The 21,725-nt window shown below is 39.9% G+C and overlaps 1 protein-coding gene across 1 annotated transcript; it reads right to left on the bottom strand.

Annotated features, from left to right (window-relative positions):
• Positions 1–82: 82 nt before the first annotated feature.
• LOC132770791 (nuclear body protein SP140-like) lies at positions 83–21,337 on the bottom strand. The gene is made up of 10 exons (XM_060768100.2): positions 21,162–21,337; positions 17,856–17,982; positions 12,869–12,964; positions 11,667–11,759; positions 11,057–11,161; positions 10,424–10,587; positions 6,463–6,504; positions 4,148–4,190; positions 2,357–2,452; positions 83–1,654 (listed from the first exon to the last, which is right to left on the bottom strand). The coding sequence occupies exons 2-10, from the start codon at positions 17,965–17,967 to the stop codon at positions 1,482–1,484; spliced, it is 924 nt and encodes a 307-aa protein (XP_060624083.2). The 5' UTR covers positions 17,968–17,982; positions 21,162–21,337; the 3' UTR covers positions 83–1,481.
• Between the last annotated feature and the right edge of the window lie 388 nt (positions 21,338–21,725).

The raw sequence follows: 21,725 nt of genomic DNA, 5'->3' as shown, positions 1-21,725 counted from the left end.
GGCTCCATTGATAAAATGTGGAGCAGGTGGTTTGAAATTAAAAAGTGGGATCTAAGACATAAGAGGATCTGTCATACAAAAATGAGTAATTACTATATTTTATTATCTCCTTCACATTTTCTAAAAACAGCCGGTTAGTCACATCATTCATTTGTGAATGCTATAGAAACACATGTTCCTAAGCTGAGGGAACAAACCAGTTTTGCAGAATCAAATAATTCTGTAATGATTCTAGCCCTCAAAGATCCTATTGATTTTTTCAGAAATTTCTTGAATTTCGTTACAGTTGATGATGTCTTGCTGAGCACCTTGTGAGGTTGATTTTGAGTTATTCTGTGCATCCCCCGATGGTCTTTCATGTATTCTGAGATGAAGTGGTGATTCTCTTGTAGTCATATTGTGTCACATTCAGACATCAAAGCTGGACAAAATAGAGTTGGTGCCAATTCCATTGTTTTCCTTGAGTAAACTTTCACACGATCACAATGATTTCTAAAATCTATATGGTTTATAACTGAAAGTTAAAGCTAATCTAACAAAGAGTTTTAAATCCAGTACGTATTTTATGTCACAAAATTACCTAGTTTTGGAAGGCTTTAAAACTGCAAAGCCTAGTTATCCATCTCAGCATCTTCTAATCTGAGTTAGCAATCTGACTCAATCAATGGTAAAATACTATATGATCCAGCTACTTAGTTGCAGTGCAACACTCCTAGAATCATAGAATCGAAAGAGACCTCATGGGCCATCCAGTCCAACCTCCTGCCAAGAAGCAGGAAAATTGAATTCAAAGCACTCCCGACAGATGGCCATCCAGCCTCTGTTTAAAAGCTTCCAAAGAAGGAGCCTCTACCACACTCTGGGGCAGAGAGTTCCACTGCTGAATGGCTCTCACAGTCAGGAAGTTCTTCCTAATGTTCAGATGGAATCTCCTTTCTTGTAGTTTGAAGCCATTGTTCCGCATCCTAGTCTCCAGGGCACCAGAAAACTAGTTCGCTCCCTCCTCCCTATGACTTCCTCTCACATATTTATACATGGCTATCATGTCTCCTCTCAGCCTTCTCTTCTGCAGGCTAAACATGCCCAGCTCTTTAAGCCGCTCCTCATAGAGCTTGTTCTCCAGACCCTTGATTATTTTAGTCGCCTTCCTCTGGACACACTCCAGCTTATCAATATCTCCTGAGAATAGCTTTAAAATATAACTAAAGAGAAGGAAGAATTAAACAATCTCTGTATGAAAACAATTATGAAGATGGTCACAATTTCTCCAAAATGGGTACCATAGCATAGATATGATATGTATCCTTATTATTATATAACTGTTTTACTTTTGGTGTATAGTGGCCTTTTGCTCTTTGTATTTCAGGGAATCCTTTTCCCCCAAAATGGGTTTCAACATCATTTCATGCAAAAGTTAGATGGTTTTAAAGAAAAGGTGGTAAGGGAAACATATTTCCTTAAGGTTGTGGCTCTTCAAGGACTCAAGTTTTCATCATCTTTTCTACTGATGTTTTCAGTGTAAGAGACTGATTGTAAATGTCAGTCATTTGTCGCTTCACATCAGACATATCCAGGGCTTGCTTTAGGTCATGCATTGTGACCTGGAGCCTGGTTCTGTGCAGGCTACTTGGGATGTCAGTTCTTTGGTTTGATGCTGGAGGAAAGAGATAGGAAGACAAGAACATTGAGCAAGTATTTATACACAGACTCTTGCCAATTTGAGGCAAATTGTAACATGAAGCCTGCAGACCCCCACATTTGGGGGTGAAGCAATGGTTCATCTGGGGCTCTATGGGGGGCCTTCCATGGGAATAACTAATAATTTCCCCAAGGTCTACTTTAGCTGTGAAAGGGCCTTTAGTAAGACAAGTAATACACCGTCTCTCCCTAGAGATGTTCCCATTCCATTTGCCATTCACATAACATATTGGAGCAAGGTATTGCTTTGCTATGCCATCCTCTTTTGCTTCCTCAGGAGCATGAAATTCAAATGCAAATCATATCAGCACAACAGGCACCAGTCAAAGCCCACTACACAATATATCCACAGGGTGTGTGATGCTATTCAATTATGAGACATCTCCAATGTGATTCTTTGAAGAAAGGGTTCCAACAGGCTCTTGCTAGTTCTACCAGGTATGGCTATTGGGAAATATTGCAGTATTATGCAAGGCTGCAAATCTAGGGCTCCGGCTATTGAAAGGGATGGGGATGAAGAAGCTGTTGTGTACTAGATTCTCACCAGAGGTGGCTGCTGGGATTGAGTCAGAAAACAGGCTGTCAACAGATTGGGAAGCAATTGTCTCACAAGCCCTATCCAGTCTGGGTGGCTCTTCTACTGCTGCAACAATAATACCTTTGGATCCAGATGGTTGTTGCAACAGAATATCAGCATCCCCTGATGGTGATCCAGGTGCTGTTGATGCTGTGGCCTGGCCCAGACCGTCAACATCTAGGGTAGAAATCAGGGGAAGAGAACTTGTTAGCAGGTTTTAATTAGTAAGGATCCTTTTTTGACAGCCCAGGATGATCCTTGTGTACCTGCAGTTGCAGCCACGGTATCTGGGGAGTAAGAGAAAGGCATAGGATGATCATAGACATAGCAAGATCACCGTACACTCCTGCAGTCCTGTCCCATCCACAAGCCTTCCACCAAAGCTCCTTCACATACAACCTTTTCCAAATCTCCCTGACATATATGCCAGGAGCCACCACAGGCTCACTTTGCTATCTGCACTCAAAAGGTATAGAATTGCCTCCTCAGAAGTGTAATTGTGGTATCTTGCTGCTGATCTAATGTATTTTTATTGTATAGTCAAGGAAAGTGACCCCCCCCCCTTTTCCATACAAGTGTATCACTCCTGCAGGATGCTGTGAGTTTGCGTAACAATAAACTGCAAATCTATCTGGTTTTTGGGCAGAAATGTCTCTGACTGTTGGGCAGTCAGAAGGATTAAATTGTGTTGAGGCATTGTCTGTAGAAGAAGAGATGGACAGTGAACCAGCCTTAGAGATAGGAGAAAAATTGGGGAGCAGCTGCTGACAGAGATCTAAACAGGCTGTTTTTGGACTGCAATGAAGACTACAGGACAAATTCTGGAGAGCTTCTATAAATCTCAGTTAAACACAACCCTATTATCAAGCTCTTGACTTTCACCAGATGGCGGTGGAGTGTCACAAGGGAGCTGGTTATTGCAGAACTCTACACAACCTCAAAGACTGTTGTGCCCAATACAAACTTTTTGCCTGTTAACAAAAAGCCCTGCTTTTCAGAAGACCCCCAAAAGCCATGATTCACCTTTTAAGCCTCCACTCCAGCACTACATAGCAACTTTCTAAAAATACTGTATATATCCATACAGTCTAAGTCTACAAATTTTAGTAAAAAATGACCATAAAAATCTGGGTTGAATTACCCATGGATCAATATAATTCTATCTTATGTCCTAGCAAAAACAGAACCTTTTAATAATAATAATAATAATAATAATAATAATAATAATCTTTATTTATACTCTGCCACCATTTCCCCAAATGGGACTCGTGTGGCTCACATGAGGCCAAGCCCGATAATACAGTTACAATAAAATAAATACAAAACAGCAAAAATAACAACGCAATAAAATAAGGCAAATAACATAAGTGAACATAAGAACAAAACAGAGCAGTTTCTGAGTGATGAAAGGTTAGAGCTCAATCTATTCTGTCTGAACCTAAAAGAAGCATTGGGCCATTCTACTATCTTAGGTTTGGCACTGGACATGATTTTGCCTGGGAGGGAAAATAATGGCAACTATTAGGGATAGCTAGCCCTTGAGGCTGTGCTGGCATTTCCCTGTCTCTGAGGGACAACCCTTAACTTATGCATGGATCATATCAAAATCCATACATTTGGCCCCAAAGATTTTCCTCTACTTATACATGAGTACACATAGTACCTTTTTTCCAAATCTGGGGAAACAGATGCCCTTCTTAACACCTCCAGATTTATTTCTCATGTTTAATCCATTCCAGGGACACAGACTTACTGAAGTCATTGAAGTACACTTACTATTATGGGGCTGGCTGCCAATGTGTACATATGTCCATCTAGATAGTGTTCAAACCACCCACCCATCCATTCATGTGTACCAAAGTTTTTCCTCACCTGATGGCTGGACCCGAGATGCCTGATGAACTGGAGCCTTTCCCTATCAGATGAAAGAAGACATAAGTGATTCCACTTGATTCTGTAAGCTGTACTGTTTGGCTACAAAGAAAGGCAGAACTTCAACATTTCCACAAGTTTTTGCTATTGTGGCAATCATTTTCATTTTGCTAATCGAAAATGCAAGTTTTCAAATTTTTCTAGAGAGCTCCTATTGCTACTAATTAGAAGATGCTACAAAACTACAGGGTTAGTCAAAATGCATAGGCCAATAAGCCATTCAATTGAATGGCTTATTGGCCTATGCATTTTGACTAACCCTGTATTTTTCTCCATTTCAGTATTCTGTGCAAAGAGTAGGGACTTTCACTTGCAAAAGGTTCCTCCTGGGTTTATTTCCTCTCCACATTAGTCAAAGATAGGTCTTCAAGTTGCACTCGCAGAGCTCAGGCAGTGTTGTATTTCAGTATCAATGTTGACTTTTGTGGAGAGGTGGCTATCAAGGTAGTGGAAATGGTCAACATTTTCCAATGTTACACTATTAAGCTGTATTTCTGGCATTGCAGAGGGATTGGCTGGTGACTCCTGGAAGAGCACTTTGGTTTTCTTGATGTTCAATGAGCGCTGCGAGTGCAGCATTTTTCTGAATGAAACAGAGAATGTTTGAGGACTGGGACATCCATAGGGATACCAAGGTGCTTGTTTATAAAGTTATTGTCCTCCCAATCCTGTGATACGCCTGTGAAACATGGACTGTCAACAGACATCACACTCAACTCCTGGAATGAGTCTTTTGGGAAGACAAGTGGACAAATGTCCGCGTGCTGGAAGAAGCAAACACCACCAGCACTGAAGTGATGCTCCCACACCATCAACTCCACTGGACTGGCTACGCTGTCCAATCACCGCCTCCCAAAGCAGTTACCATACTCCCAACTCAAGAATGGAAAACTGAAAGTTGGTGAACAGGAAAAGAGATTTAAAGATGGGCTTAAAGCCAACCTTAAAATATGTGGCATAGACACTGAGAACTAGGAAATCTTGGCCCTTGAGCACTCTAACTGGAGATCAGCTGTGACCATCAGTGCTGTGGAATTTGAAGAGGCACTAATGGAGAGCAAAAGGGAAAAAACATGCAAAGAGGAACCCTGACTGCCTTCCATCTGGAAACCGATGCCTTCACTGTGGAAAAATATTCGGGTCAAGAATAGGGCTCCACAGTCACCTATGTATCCACCACTAAGACACTACACTTGGAAGGCCATCATACTTGGACAACGAGTGATTGTCTAAGTAAGTAAGTATGTCTTCATGAATTACAAACACAAAAGATTGGAGAAAAGAGTTGTCAGTCATATTATTCATGCAATTTAAAACCACTCCACAAACATAATGTGAGGGAAGCAGTACAGAGGACCTACTGGTTTTTCTGTAGCAACACTTAGGTCAAAGAGAAGGAAAGCCTGGTCAGCCAGTGATTATGTGAAATACAGTTCTCCCTCCATGTTTGTGGTTTGAACTTTTGCAGATTTCATGAGATAATGTATCTCTGGGAATCTCTAGGTCCTCCAGCACAACATTGGGGTCAACTTTTGCCAGAAGCTGATCACAGTCTCACTGAAGGGCCTTGAGATTCCTGTATTTACCATATTAATCGAAGCTGTGAATAATCAGATTTGCAAAAGTTAAACTCACATGCATGAAGGGCTCACTGTATTAGGATAGTACATGTGCTGATACATGTAAAGATAAAGGAGTAATTAGAAATAATAATAATAATAATAATAATAATAATAATAATAATATTTTATTTATACCCCGCTACCATCTCCCCAAGGGACTTGGTGCGGCTTACATGAGGCCGAACCCACAATACACCAATAATAAAACAACAAGTAATAAAAAACAATAAAAATAAAACTCCTAACAGAAAATAAGCAATAAACATTAAAAGTAACACAACGACGCTTAAAAACCTATGGCTGGGCCAAATGTAATATGTAAATTTTAAAATAATGCTGAGCATGAACAGGTGAAATATGACTGGATAGAGTTTTCAGAGAGGGATGGGCGTTGAGACACTCCTAGATCACTAACAAAGTGCATTTAGAGGGCATATTGCTGGGAGTTTCCTTATTCTGGGAAGGCACACTGGAACAACCATGTTTTCAGGCTCCTCCTAAAGACTGCCAGAGTTGGGGCATGCCTGATGTCCTTGGGGAGTGAGTTCCAGAGTCGAGGGGCCACCACTGAGAAGGTCCTCCCCTCATTGCCACCAATCGCGCAACTATAAGAAATATACATGGAATCATTACCTTTCCTTTTCTGAAGTGTGGTAGTTTAGGAAGTTTTCCTGCCTGAAAGAAAGACCATGTTTATTAGACTTATTCCAAAATACAATGAAAATTTGAGGAATTAAAGAAGCTATATTGATTATTTTCTATAAAGACATATTCAGATTCCTCCACAAAATGCACATATAGCCTTTAACTAATGCATATAAGCATAACTTAGTAAACAAAGCCTCTGATATTGAAGTATTGTTTTAAAATTGTTATGCAGTCTCGCAATTTATCCCGTATCCTCTTCCTATGGTGACAGCGCTGCACTTCTCCCATTCCCAGTTTGATCACTTGCCCAATTGGTAATGAGTGCTGCTTTTAATTGAGTGTTAGTTGTTTTTTCCTGCTTATATGTTTTATTTAATTGTATTATTTTATTGTTTCCATTTTATGTTGTTTTTAGGTACCTTGTTCCGTGTATAAGAGACCCCTAGACCCTTCGGGGAATTTTGACTAATTACAAAGTATCAACTCAAGACTCGGCACTTTATGCTTTTAATATGTGCATTTGATTACGGAATGGCCTTAGACACTGATCCCTGGATGGCGCGTTTTAACACTGGAATGTATTTCAACTATGTTTAATATGTATTAATTTTACCTGCTATTCTCCAGAATGCAGTGGGTGAAAATCATAGATTTTATCCACCAAAATTGAAATCAAAAGAGAAGTGAGTCCTTATATACCAAAAAGCCAAGAAGCTGACATTTGGTATTTAAAAGGTTCAAAGGGATTTTGTTTACTTATGCAGGGTTTACCTGACCACATTAATTTCACATGCACATAATATTAGTGGGTTGCTGTGAGTTTTCCAGGCAGTATGGCCATGTTCCAGAAGCATTATCTCCTGATGTTTCTGCCACATCTATGCCAGGCATCCTCGGAGGTTGTGAGGTATATTGTAAACTAGGCAAGGAAGGTTTATATATCTGTGGAAAGTCCAGGATGGGATTAAGAACTCTTGTCTGTTGGAAACAAGTCTAAATGTTGCAATTAATCACCTTGATTAACGTTGAAAAACCTTGCACCTGGCCGATTCCTGCCTGGGGGAATCATTTTTGGGAGGTGGTAGCTGGCCCTGGTTGTTTTATGTCTGGAATTCACATTTTCAGAATGTTATTCTTTATTTACTATCCTGATATAGTGTTTTTTAAATATTGGTAGCCAGATTTTGTTCATTTTCATGGTTTTGTCCTTTCTGTTGAAATTGTCCACATGCTTGTGGATTTCAGTGGCTTCTCTGTGTAGTCTAACAAAGTAGTTGTTAGAGTGGTCCTGCATTTCTGTGTTCTTAAATAATGTGCTGTGTCCAGGTTGGTTCATCAAGTTAGTCTGCAGTGCCTTTCATGTTTCTTGATTCATGTTTGGGCGCTGGGTGGAGGAAAAGTGTTCTTATCACACATCAAGGGAAGCACTGCCCATATAGGGAAGCTGATGAAGAAACACAACCTACAAACTATCTATAGACCCACTAAGACAATCCAACAAATGCTATGTTCAGCAAAGGATAAGATCCTCTCACCTCTGCAGGAGTCTATCGTATACAACTGTGGACAAGTCTACATAAGGACCACCGAATGTAGCATTGGCCAAACACGAATCAAATATCATGAAAGGCACTGCAAACTAATTCAACCAGAGAAGTCAGCGTAGCAGAAAACCTGATAAACCAACCTGGACACAGCATATTATTTGAGAACACAGAAATGCTGGACCACTCTAACAACCAAACTACACAGAGAAGCCATTGAAATCCACAAGCATGTGTGCAATTTCAGCAAAAAAAAAGGGAAATCATGAAAATGATCAAAACCTGGCTACCAGTAATTTTAAAAAAATTCTAAAATCATGACGTAAATAAAAAATAACACTCTGAAAACAGGGGAATTCCAGACATAAAACAATCAGGGCCAGCTAACACGTCCCAACAAAATATTCCCCCAGGCAGGAATTGGCCAGGCCTTGAAGGTGCAAGGCTTTTCAATGCTAATCAAGGGGATTAGCTGCAACATTAACACTTGTTTCCAACAGACAAGAGTTCTTTCTTCAACCCTGGACATTCCGCAGATATATAAACCTCCCTTGCCTAGTTTCAAATATACCTCAAATCTCTGAGGATGCCTGCCATAGATGTGGGCAAAATGTCAGGAGGAAATGCTTCTAGAACCTAGTCATACAGCCCAGAAAACTCACAACAACCCAGTGATTACAGCCATGAAAGCCTTCAACAACACATTGAACACATAATATTAGGTCAAATTATAAAGTCCTCTGAAATAGGTTTGGGTAAGAGATTGAGCAAAATTAGAAAAAGAAAAAATATTAAATCTAGAAGGGACAGAATTAAGAACAGGTTGGCACTCATATCTTTGATATGGGAAGGCCAAAACGGAAAAAAAATTGGCAACCATTTTATACGATCTTTCCTTCTGAAAGTGTAGCAAAACATAAGAAAAAACTCTACGAAAAAAACACCGATGTGGATATCCCCTCTCGAGGCATCTCAAAGGAGGATATTAGGTTGGAATAACTGGCCAAATTATAAAGATATACTGAAAAGAGAGGAAGGAGAAATTAAGATGAAAACACAGCAAGAATTAAACAAAATAAACAAACGGATTTCATGGTATCAATATTGGCAGATAAAAGAGCATTTTAAGAAAGATAAAGAAATAGGATTTGAAGAACAGGAAAATTTCTGGGATAAAATCATGCAAACGGAGAGTAAATTAACATCAAAATTTTATTTAAAAAGTACTAGAATGGGCAAAAGGGATAGAGGAAGAAAAATGATATACCAAAAGATGGAAAGAAAACATAGGGAGAACCATCAAAAAAGAGGAATGGGAGGAGGTATAGAACAAGAAATTAAAATATACCTGTGCAATGGAATTAAAAGAAAACTGGTTTAAACTGGCCCACAGATGGTATATGACCCCACACAAACTAGGGAAATATTACAAAAATGTCAACTCGAAATATTGGAAATGTGAAGCTAACAAAGGAACATATTACCATCTATGGTGGACATGTAAAAAAGCAACACAGTATTGGAAGAAGAAAAAAATGAAAATACTCATTTAAAGAAGAGACAGTGAAAGATGATACAAAAAGATGGAGAAGAGAACACCGAAAAAGAAGGAAAAGGGAAAAAAACCTCATAGAAGATACCGGGAAGTCAAGAATTCTACACCTTTATCTATTTGTTTTTAAATCTTTCTATCTAGATTGCTCTTTACTCACTATTAAGTATCCTTTCTATTATCTTTCACTGCCCACTCTTCCTCTTTCAGATTACCTATCCCTGCCCCCCCCCCCCCCCGCTACTGACTGATTCTAAATCTTTCTGTTATTATTCTATACTTCTATCCTTAACTATTCTATATCTATATTGGCGATCAAAAGTTATTTGATATTTTAGCACATTAATGTACTTTGTTTTGGATTAAATAAAGATTATTTTTAAAAAATCATAAAGTTCTCTGAAATAGGTTGAATGACTCTTTTGTATTGTGCTGTATGAACCTCTCCCTCTTCCTTGTATGTTACCTGTATTTCTGTCTCTGGTATCAAATTTGCTTTTTTAAAGAAGTAATTCTCCAATTTAACTGGTGTACACCTGCATCATAATGACTTGTCCATTTCTATAATACTTAGTATAGCTATATTACATTCCTATTCAGAATAAATCCAATTGCTAGCTCACTGGGAAAAGAGCCAGTGAATTAATAATAAAGTGGTAAGTCATTTCTGTCATTGGGACTATGAAATTTTAGCCTGGTGACAAAAAAAATATTATGAAGCAGCAGAACATTAATTTTCAAAGGCTTCCACTAAAAACTTGCTATTCCTGCAGGAAAAAGAGTTGGGGTGCAGAAGCTTATATTAAAGTGCAGAGAAGCTGAATCTAGGTATTATAAATGAACTACATACCTTTATTAATGTTTTTAACATTTGTTTACAACAACAACAACGAATAGAAATCTTCCAGTTTTTTGATCTCCCATATCCTCCTAGTACTTCAAATTCTGACAGTGTGTACCATTTTGCATTAGGATCCCCTGTCTTCTGCACAGTGATACATTTCTCACGAACACCTGTAACAAACATATGTTTCTTGCATTCAGCAAAGCTCAACAGTAAGACCCCTTCCACACAGCTGTATAAAATCCTCATTGAACTGGATTATGTGGAAGTATGGACTCAGATAACCCAGTTCAAAGCAGATATTATGGACTATCTGCCTCGATGTTCTGGGTTATATGGCTGTGTGGAAGGACCCTAAGAGAAAGATTCTCTGTCATCCGCACAGCCATATAACCCAGAATATCATGGCAGAAGATCTCATGTGTCTTCATGCTTTCCTTCTTTTTTGTTGAAATGGTTGCAAGTTATTGAATAAGTTATCTTTGATTATACTAGATAATTTGTTCATTTCTGCCATTTCAAACATCTTTAATATCCAGATTTCTTTTAAAGATAAGTCTGTATTCTTCTATTGTTATCTGCATTGGTATTAAATAACTTGAAGAGATGTCTTTATCCTATTTGAAAAAAAATAGTTACCTTTTTTCATTTCTTCTTTAAACAAAACACCTGTAGTTCTTCCGCAGTACACATTCAGTGTGGGTCTGAAGGTATTCCAATGATACTTGGTTTGTACCCTTTTTCCTACATGAAATTAACAATTTGAAAGAATTGGTTAAAGTTGCTGTATCTTAGCTTCCTAGAAAATGACAACCATTTCATTTAACCTCAGGCTTGGCTAGAATAAATTTGATGAGGGATACACTATTTCAAATCACTCAAGAATGAATGACAGCATTCACTTCTGGCAGAAAACAGGAGAGATGTCTCAAGCTACACGCCTGTCTTTTTATGATTATACTAGATGCTCCCCAGTTTTCACTTTCTCTCTTTTCACTTTTAGGAAGACTGGGAGAGGATTGGAGAAATTATTGCCTGTAAACCTTAAAAATTGATGATCAGTTATTCCAATGTTTATTACTACAGTTCTAGAACAAGAGTGATAGACTAAAGTACAAATTAAACAGTGACAAGAATAAGCAATGAAAGGGTTGATTACAAAAAGGTTGTGATGGTCTGTAGCTTTGCATTATCTTTATTTTTCTGAATACACATAGTTTACTCAATGATACAAGATCATTATTTTTACCTTTTTTAGTGCATGCAGTTTTCCGACTGGCAGCTAACATTCTTTGGGACCTCCAGTTTCTCCTTTTCTTTCTCTTACCACCACGTGCTCTTCCTTAGAAAAACGATAACTGAAATTATTGTTTCAAATGTTTAAAAGCAATGCTTTTAAAAACGCGCGAGTCTTCTTCCAGGGGCAAACCAAGAATGAGCAACTTGGAAGTCCCTGAATAGATTCAGAAGCGGAGTGGGCAGATCAAAAGACAACCTGGCAAAATGGCACTACCTAAAAGAATCCCAAATCTTGTGTGACTGTGGAGCAGAACAGACAACTCCACATCTGTCTGCTTGTCCATTGTGCCCTGCCTCATATACAGAGGAAGAATTGTTGGAGGCTACAGACAATGCCTTTGCTGTTGGCCATTTTTGGTCAAAAGATATTTAGCCACCTGCGTGCCTTCTATTTTTTATCAGTTTTATACTAATTTATGCAATGCTTTTGATATGAAATAAAAATAAATAAATAACTGAAATTATATCCATTTATTTGTAGTTTCTCCTTCAGTTTATATTTTGACCCAGGTATACCACATAAAGCAATGTATCTGATCTTCACAGCCCTGTCAAACCTGCATAAGTTTCCCTTACACTAATGGGTCCCCCTTTCTGGGCAGTGTAGGGATTGGTATCCTCAGTATAAACTGTCTGACCTTATCATTGTTCCCATTCCATATGTCGCCCACATAACATATTGATGCAAAGTATTGTTTTGTTATGCCATTCCCTTTTGCTCCCTTAGGATCTCATCAAATCAAAATTCAAATCACAATGATACAGCAGACATCCGTCAAGGCTAAATGCACAATATATTCACACACAGTGTGCAACTCTATACAATAATGAGATTTCCAGTGTGGTTCTTTGCAAAGAGGACCTGGGGCCTTCTGTGCTGATTCCAGCAGGCTCCCGTTCTACCAGATAAGGTTAGTGGGAAATGTTGCAGTATTATGCTAGGCTGCAGATCTGGGGTTCTAGATATTGGAAGGGACTGAGATGAAGAAGCTGTGCAATGTGTGGCTTGTACTAAACTCTCGTCAGAAGTGGAAGCTAGGGCTCAAGATGTTGGGAGTGTGTTAGAAAACAGACTGCCAACAGATTGAGAAGCAGTTGTCTCATAAACCCTATCCAGATTCTGTGGTTCTTCTGCTGCTTCAACCACGATACCTTTGGATCCAGATGGTTGTTGTGATACAATGTCAGCATCCCCTGATGGTGATCCAGAAGCTGTGGCCTGGTCTAGGCAGTCAACATAGATGACATCTAGGGTAGAAATCAGGGGAAGAGCACTTATTAGCAGGTTTTAATTAATAAGGATCCTTTTTGGCAGCCCAAGAGGATCCTTGTGTCCCCACAGTTGCAGCCTCAGTATCTGGGGAGTAAAAGAAGAGGCATAGCAATACCACTGTACACTCCTGCAGTCCTGTACCATCCACAAGCCTTCCACCAAAGCTCCTTCACATACATCTCTTTCCAAATCTCCCTGACCTATATGTGACCATTTATCCCATTTCTGTTTGCCCCATCTATAGTTTTGCCCCTATGATGCACTTTCCCCCACCCTAAACTGAAATCCTTACCCCACTGTTTTATCCATCTTGGGCTCCCCTCACTCACATATTTTCTATTCCCACCTCATTCATGGTTTTATCATTTTATCTCGTCCATTTGGCCTGCCCATTCTGTTCTATTTTATATAGTGTTAATTTGCTTTATTATTGTATATTGCTACTGTAATTATTTTCTGATGCAATTTTTGTTCTCTGCATTCTGTATTTGAAGAAAACAGCACTCTCTAACTTGTATTTTTGGGCTTGGCCTCATGTTAGCTGCCCATTGGGGAGATGGTGGCTGGGTATAAATAAAGATGATAATAATGATGATGGTGATTATTATTATTATTTGAAACACAAGATGAGTCCACAGCAGACAAGATCACTCTGTTGGCTGTTGTATTGGATTACACCTCGGACACTTCCCAAGTGTCTAGGACTGTGTGATGTATCGGCAAATAATGCATGCAGATCCCAGTAAGGTGGCCTTCTGCAGCTGGCAGATGGTAATTTTGTCAGCACCGATTGTGTTTAAGTGCAGGCCAAGGTCTTTAGGCACTGCACCCAGTGTGCCGATCACCACTGGGACCACCTTTACTGGCTTGTGCCAAAGTCTTTGCAGTTCGATCTTTAAATCCTCAAATTGTGTCAGCTTTTCCAGTTGTTTCTCTTCAATCCTGCTGTCACCTGGGATTGCAACATCGACAATCCATACTTAATTTTTTTTAACACGATTGTGAGGTCAGGAGTATTGTGCTCCAAAACTCTGTCTGTCTGAATTCAGAAGTCCCAGAGGAGTTTGACGTATTCATTCTTTGTTACTTTTTCAGGTTGGTGATCCCACCAGTTCTTTGTCACAGGCAGATGGTATTTGTGGCACAAGTTCCAATGAATAATCTGAGCAATGGTGTTATGCCTCTGCTTGTAGTCTGTCTGCGCAATCTTCTTGCAGCTACTGAGGATGTAATCTATTGTTTCATCTGTTTCCTTGCAGAGTCTACATTTGGGATCTGTCGTCGACTTTTCAATTCTGGCTTTGATGGCATTGGTTCTAATGGCTTGTTCTTGGGCTGCCAGAATCAGGCCGTCCTTTGTCTCCTTTTTTAAAGTTCCATTTGTGAGCCACATCATCATCATCATCATTATTAGGAGTCACCACAGGCTCACTTTGCTATCTGCACTCAAAGGACAATGAATGGTATCTATCTCTTTAAAAGTATAGTTGTGGTAGCTTGCTATTGACCTAATGCATTTTATTCAATGATGAAAGAAAGTGACCCCCTTTTCCATACAAGTATATTGTTCCTGCCGGATGCTGTGAATTTGCATCATAACAAACTGCAGATCTATCTGGTTGTTTGCCCAGACTGCACACTTCTTCTTCATTGAAATACCTCTAACTGTTGGGTGGCCAAAAAGATGAATTTGTTTTAAAATACTGCTAGTCTACAGAGGAAGAGGTGGATAGTGAAGCAGCCTTAGGGAAAGGAAAACGTCTGGGGAGCAGCTGCTGGCAGAGATCTGATCAGGCTGTTGCTGGACCACAGTGAAGACTACAGGAGAGATCCCAGAGAGCTGCTATACAACTCAGTTAAATAATATTATCAAGCTCTTGGCTTTCACCAGATGGCAGTGGAGTGTCATAGGGGAGTTGGTTATTGCAGAACCCTGTACAAAGTACAATCCCCAAAGGCTGCTGTGGCCAACACTAATTTTTGTACTGCTGACAAAAAAAGCAAAAGAACAACTAACTTCCCAGGAGCCATGATTCACATTTTAAATAGGTCACAGTCAGCACTGCAGAAGAACTTTTGTTTTTTTTAAAGTGTCTATATGTTGGGAATCAGCTTGTGTTTGTGTTTCAGGATCCTGATGGGGAAATGATGAGGGAAATGATGAGAGAAATGATGGGGCCGAGGTTGAGGTATAAGATGGAGATGGTTTGGTAAATGGTTTTCATAAAGACAACGACAGAGAGGCCCCAGTGCAAAGGACAGTTTCTCATGAGAATATCCTTGCTGGGCCTAGCAATGATGGTTCACTCCCTCTCTCTGTGAGCTCTCAAGATTTGGGTTTGAAAAACAATCCGGCACCTGGGAATTTTAATGAGCAGCCAGATAGGGAGTTGAAGAATAGGTGGCTGGAGATCAGGCAGGATCGATAGCAAACACACTGTTTACGTTGCTCTGAAAGGCTTTGTCTGATAAGGAGCAAGTGTGGGGAAAAGCGAAAATAATTTCTGGGTTTTGGGATATAAGGTTTGCTTCAAGGGAAAACCTGTTAGATCAGCCATTGTTTGGAAATCAAGTTCATGTGCCATGGAAATCCTGTTCAAGGGGTCTTGTTCCTGTGGAGTTTTTTAACCTTTTGGATTGACTTTGCATCCTGTTGATTCCTGTCTGGATAAACACTGTCTTGGATTGCTTTTATATCTTGTGTGGACATTGCTTTGTGTTACTGCCTTTTATGGACTTATTCCTTTTTGGAACCTTCTTATTTTCTTACAAGCATTTATTTCTTCTGGCTATTTACTAAGCTTCAATAAAAGAAGATTTGTTTCTTCATTCTTCTTTTGGTGTGTTTTAAAGTCAGAGGGCTTTTTCCTGACCTAGAGTGCAACACTATACTCATGTATAAATCTAGAAATTTTAGTCAAAAGTGGCCATAAAAACCTGGGTTGGCATATCCACAGATCAATGTAAGTACTTTATCTTTACTCTTAGCTAAAACACACAATCCATACTAGGAATTTATTTATTTATTTATAGTATTTATATCCACTTTCTCTCAAAGGAGATTCAAAGCAGAAAACCTAAAAGAAACACCGACCTCTTCTACTATATCTCCAATATGGCACCTTTTCTGGCATTCTTGAATGCCTAGGCACTGGCCATTGCTGACCGGCTCCTGAGGGAGGTCCTGGCATTTCCTCCTCTATGAGGAAAAACCCCTCAACTTATGCACTGGTCATATCAACATCCATAAATTTGGCCCCAATGCCTGCACTTAACTTATACTTGAGGTTGACTTATACACAGTATCTGTTTTCCAAATCTGGGGAAAACATTAACTTCTGGACACCTCCAGATTTATTTTCTCATGTTAACAGTTTAGTCTTAAAAATATAAGGTAGTGATGGAATTGAAGAATCATAGAGTTGGAAGAGACCTCTTGGGCCATCCAGTCCAACCCTCTGCCAAGAAGCAGGAAAATTGCATTCAAAGCACCCTCAACAAATGGCCATCCAACCTCTGTTTAAAAGCCTCCAAAGAAGGAACTTCCAGAACACCCCAAGGCAGAGAGTTCCACTGCTGAACAACTCTCCTTACAGTTAAGTAGTTCTTCCTAACGTTCAGGGGGAATCTCCTTTCCTGTAGTTTGAAGCCATTGTTCCCTGCCCTAGTCTCCAGGGCAGCAGAAAACAATCTTGCTCACTCCTCCCTATGACTTCCCCTCACATATTTAAACATGGCCCTCATGTCTCCTCTCAGCCTTCTCTTCTTCAGGCTAAACATGCCAAGCTTTTAAGGCAGCTCCTCATAGGGCGTGTTCTCCAGATGCTTGATCATTTTAATGGCCCTTCTCCAGATACATTCCAGCTTGTCACCATCTCGCTTCAATTGCGGTGCCCAGAATTAGACACAGTATTCCAGGTGTGGTTTTTTATTTAAGGAAATGAAGCTTTATATGACAATTAAAAAGAAAACACTTTCAAACACAATGGCAAAACAAGAATTATATTCAACTTCCTCAACATATAACCAAATTCAATGTGTCTTTAGTGCCCTTTTATGGGCAAAACAGACTTTTTGTTTAAGCCACGAAAATATATCCAAAGTAGAATATTTTCATCAACATACAATCTATTGCTAGATTGGCAACAAGTTGGGACTATTGCAGTTATCTAATTTGGACAGGGGATTCTACTTTAATTCAGTTTTCACCTTAGCCAAAAATCAGTTCCTTCAAAGCACACTCTTTGTCTGAAAGTTCATTCAAGATTCTTTTGTGACATATAAGTCTTATGTAAGGTCTGAGATGGATACTGTTATATATACAATGTATCTTGTGTTCAAAGCAATATAAAAAATCTAGCATTTATTGAAGCTGCCATTATTAGTGTAATCAAAGCATTTCTACTCCAAGTCCCTTCAGCCAAGCAGTCAAAGCCCTCCCAACAGATAGTCATCCAGCCACAGTTCAAAAACTTCCAGAGAAGGAGAATCCACTGGAAGAGACCCCCCAAGGGGTATCTAGTCCAGCCCCCTTCAACTAGGCAGGAAGAGTCACAGCACCCCTGGACGGCCATCCAGCCTCTGTGTAAAAAACCTCCGGAGAGGTTAATTACTGCAGAAGTGGAGTGTTGATGCTGTTCAAGTGTCGATATTGTTATAACATTTATAATTTGCACAATTTGTTGATTGACTTACAGTAATTGCCACTAACATGGATATATTTCTAATTAAGAAAAGAAAATCTGTTGATAATTATATCTATGACACAAGAATCAACTGTAGACCATAAGGAGTGTAACAGAAAGAAATCCAGACCTCATTCAAACAGTACAGATTATATGAAACATATATATTACATATATTTACCATCGCTCATATCTTGATGCATTGTATTCAAATCTGGATTTTTCTCCTTCTCATTTATGTTTTCAAGCATGTTATATATCGGATTTCCAATACTGCCTAAATTTGAAGTCATTTCCTTTGCGTATTTCTAGAAGATACAGTACACATAATTTGTTTAATCTCAGCATTCAAGAATATCATACATTTGTAATCAGGGTGAAGCTGTAAGTGCATCTTCTCTGTAGAAGTAATGCACGTCAATACCACTTTAATCACATAGCTTTATGCTATGTATCCCTGGGAGTTGTAGTTCACTGAGCAACTAAAATTCTTTACTAAAGTTTTCGTAAAATACAACTCCCAGGATTCTGCCACATTGAGCCATGGCAATTAAAATGGTGTCTGACAATTAAAATGGCAATTAAAATGGTACTCATCTCCATTTGCAAGCTGAGGAGCCTGCGTTGTCTGTAGACATCTCCTGGTCACGGCATGACTTCATGGGGCGCCCTTTTACCTTCCCGTCCAAGCAGTACCTATTGAACTACTGACATTTGCATGTTTTTGAAATGCTACATTGGCACGAGCTGGGGCTGACAGCAGGAGCTCACCCCGTCTTGTGGATTCGAACTGCCAACTTTCAGGTCAGCAAGTTCAGCAGCTGGTTGGCTCCTATAAATAAAGGTCTTGTCCACATTTTGTCACATGGCGGACCTAAAGGTTGCTACAGAGAACATTTTAAATCAAGTGTGTGAATTGTAGAGGGACAATGTATTGCATAACACATTGTCATCATTCCCTCTGGCCTTTGCATCTCTAGTTGGCTGGGCAGGCACATGATCATTGACACTCTTACATGAGGTTTTGGTCCAAGATGAATTCCCAAAGACCAAAAGGGGCTTCGAAAAATCCCAATGTATAGCCTACAGTAGTCACCTCAAAGACTTCCTGGTTGATGAGTTTCTTGTCTCATAGACCGCAGGGACAAGGAAGTGGACTTTTGATTGCAAAAGCAAGTAACTGCCATTTTGGGGCCAAGAAGAACTTTTCTAAAGCTTTAATCACTCAACTTTTCATTTACAAGAGACATGCTATGAAAAGAAAAGAAGCAAAGTTTGGAATAGCCTCAAAACTAAAATGAAAAGTTGAACAAAAATATATCGCTGTTGAAAGAAGAATGTACCAACGTTATAATCATAACCATAACCAAAATCTAGGTACGTCAACTATGTGTTATCGAAGGCTTTCATGGCCAGAATTACTGGGTTGCTGCGAGTTTTCTGGGCTGTATGGCCATGTTCCAGAAGCATTCTCTCCTGACTTTTAGCCCACATCTATGACAGGCATACTCAGAGGTTGTGAGGCCTGTTGGAAACTAGGCAACTTGGGTTTATATATCTGTGGAATGTCCAGGATGGGAGGAAGAGCACCTGATGAACAAATCTGGATAGAGCATATTATCTGAGAACACAGAAATGCCGGACCACTCAACAACCACCATGTCAGACTACACAGAGAAGCCACTGAAATCCACAAGCATGTGGACAATTTCAACAGAAATGAACAAAATCTGGCTAACGGTATTTAATAAAACCTCCAAAATGAGGACAATAAATAAAGAGCAACACTCAGAAAAACAGGGGAATTCCAGACAGGAAACGATTGGCCAGTGGAGAAGGAGAAATCAATAGAATTTTAAATTTACAAATAGTAATAGTTAATAGAAATGTACTACATGCATGGATAACAGGAGTGAAGAATATACAAAAAGAAAAATTGGTTGACAAATTAATAGCGTGTGCACAAATTGTTTTAGTGAGGGGTTGGAAAGATAAAACAAAATGGACATTGACTAACTGGTATAACTATACAGTTAATATGTTAAATGTGGAAATAACAAATTGCAAATGGAATAATATGGATAAAATGTAAAAGGTTACAGTAACGAAGAGGATGTGGGAACCAGTTAGGAATTACTTAGAGAATGTGCTAAGATGTGGAGTAGAAAAATTAAGACTGAGACTGATATTTTAAATGTAACTTCTGTAGTTGATGTAGAAATTGCATGTACAAGGAGGAAGGGTAGGAGTGGGAAAAAACCAATAAAACACTGGGACTGTGGCGCAGCTGGCTGGGAGTCAGCTGCATTAAGATCACTACTGACCTAAAGGTCATGAGTTCGAAGCCAGCCTGGGTCGGAGTGAGCTTCCGACCATTTGTATAGCTTGTTGTCGACCTTTGCAGCCCGAAAGACAGTTGCATCTGTAAAGTAGGAAATTTAGGTATCGCTTCTGTGGGAAGGCAAATTTAACTAATTTACGAGGCCATAAAAATCTCCAGCAAGCATGAAAGAATGAGGAAAGTACTTCATCAGTGTCACAAATGGTCGGTGAAGGGGCAGCTCCCCCTGGTGGCCAGAATATCCTTAAGAAAAGCTGGAATTGCCTCTGTGTCTGTCTATATATGTTGTGTGTCTATGGCATTGAATGTTTGCCATGTATATGTACATTGTAATCCACCCTGAGTCCCTACGGGGTGAGAAGGGTGGAATATAAATACTGTAAATGAATAAATAAAACAACAACTAAAAACCAAAAAAAAAAAACCCCAATCAGGGCCAGCTAAAACACCCCAACAAAGGATTCCCCCATGCAGCAACCAGCCAGACTTTGAAGCTGAAAGGCCATTCTGTGCTAATCAAGGTGGCCAATTGTAACATTCACACTTGCCTCAAGCAGACAAAGAGTTCTTTCTCCCACACTGGACATCATTCCACAGATATATATACAAATCTCACTTGCCTAGTTTCAAACAGACCTCTGAGGATGCCTGCCACAGATGTGGGCGAAACATCAGGAGGGAATGCTTCTGGAACATGGCCAGACAGCTCGGAAAACTTACAGCAACCTAATTCAACTATGTTTCCAAAAGTGAAAAAACAACAAGTAAAAGAAGCCCAAACTGGAGGACATCCAGAAGAATAAAGAGTCATGCCGTAAAACACCCAAACTGAATTGTTGTATTAGTAGAAATGCCTGGTGTGATTCAGCCTATGTGTATTCAGAAGCCTATAGCCCAGGTCTGGGCCAACTTGGGCCCTCCAGGTGTTTTGGACTCCAACTCCCACCATTCCTAACAGCCTCAGGCCCTTTCCTTTCCCCCCTCAGCCGCTTAAGCGGCTGAGGGGGGAAAGGAAGGGGCCTGAGGCTGTTAGGAATGGTGGGAGTTGGAGTCCAAAACACCTGGAGGGCCCAAGTTAACCCATAACTGGTGTGGATGCTTCCTTAAACCACTAATCCTCGGTCCTCTATGGAAAGGGACACTTACCCTCTGCTTCCACTTCTGCTTCTGCAAAAATCCAATGAGGACTTGATGCCAGGTGGATAAAAGGACTGAAACGGGGCTGCCTGACCGAGGAAGCGTCTCTCCTGTCCTTTGGTTTCCTCCCTCAACGAAGAATTGAAACAGAAAGTATTCCGCTCTTCCTCTTTCGCCTGTAGAGTTGCTAGCCTGGTTCTTTTTGGCGAGGAGGAGGAGGGGAGAGCAAGGTATTCTTATAGAAACAGGCACGTTTTTGAGAGAGGACTAGCACAGTGTTTGTCAGCCTGGGGGTCGAGCCCCTGGGGTGGGGTCGTGAGGGGGTGTCAGAGGGGTCGCCAAAGACCATCAGGAAACACAGTATTTTCTATTGGTCATGGGGGTTCTGTTTAAAAAGTTTTGCCCGATTCTCTCGTTGGTAGAGTTCAGAATGCTCTTTGATTGAAGGCAAACTATAAATCCCAGCAACTACAACTCCCAAATGCCAATATTTATTTTCCCCAAGTTTGGTCCAGATCCATCATTGTTTGAGTCCACAGTGCTCTCTTGATGTAAGTGAACTACAACTCCAAA

Source organism: Anolis sagrei, chromosome 3, assembly GCF_037176765.1.
Source record: "Anolis sagrei isolate rAnoSag1 chromosome 3, rAnoSag1.mat, whole genome shotgun sequence".
Classification (NCBI taxonomy): Eukaryota; Metazoa; Chordata; class Lepidosauria; order Squamata; family Dactyloidae; genus Anolis; species Anolis sagrei.
The sequence above is the reverse complement of the archived record's forward strand: the minus strand, read 5'-3'. Positions and strand labels throughout refer to the sequence as shown.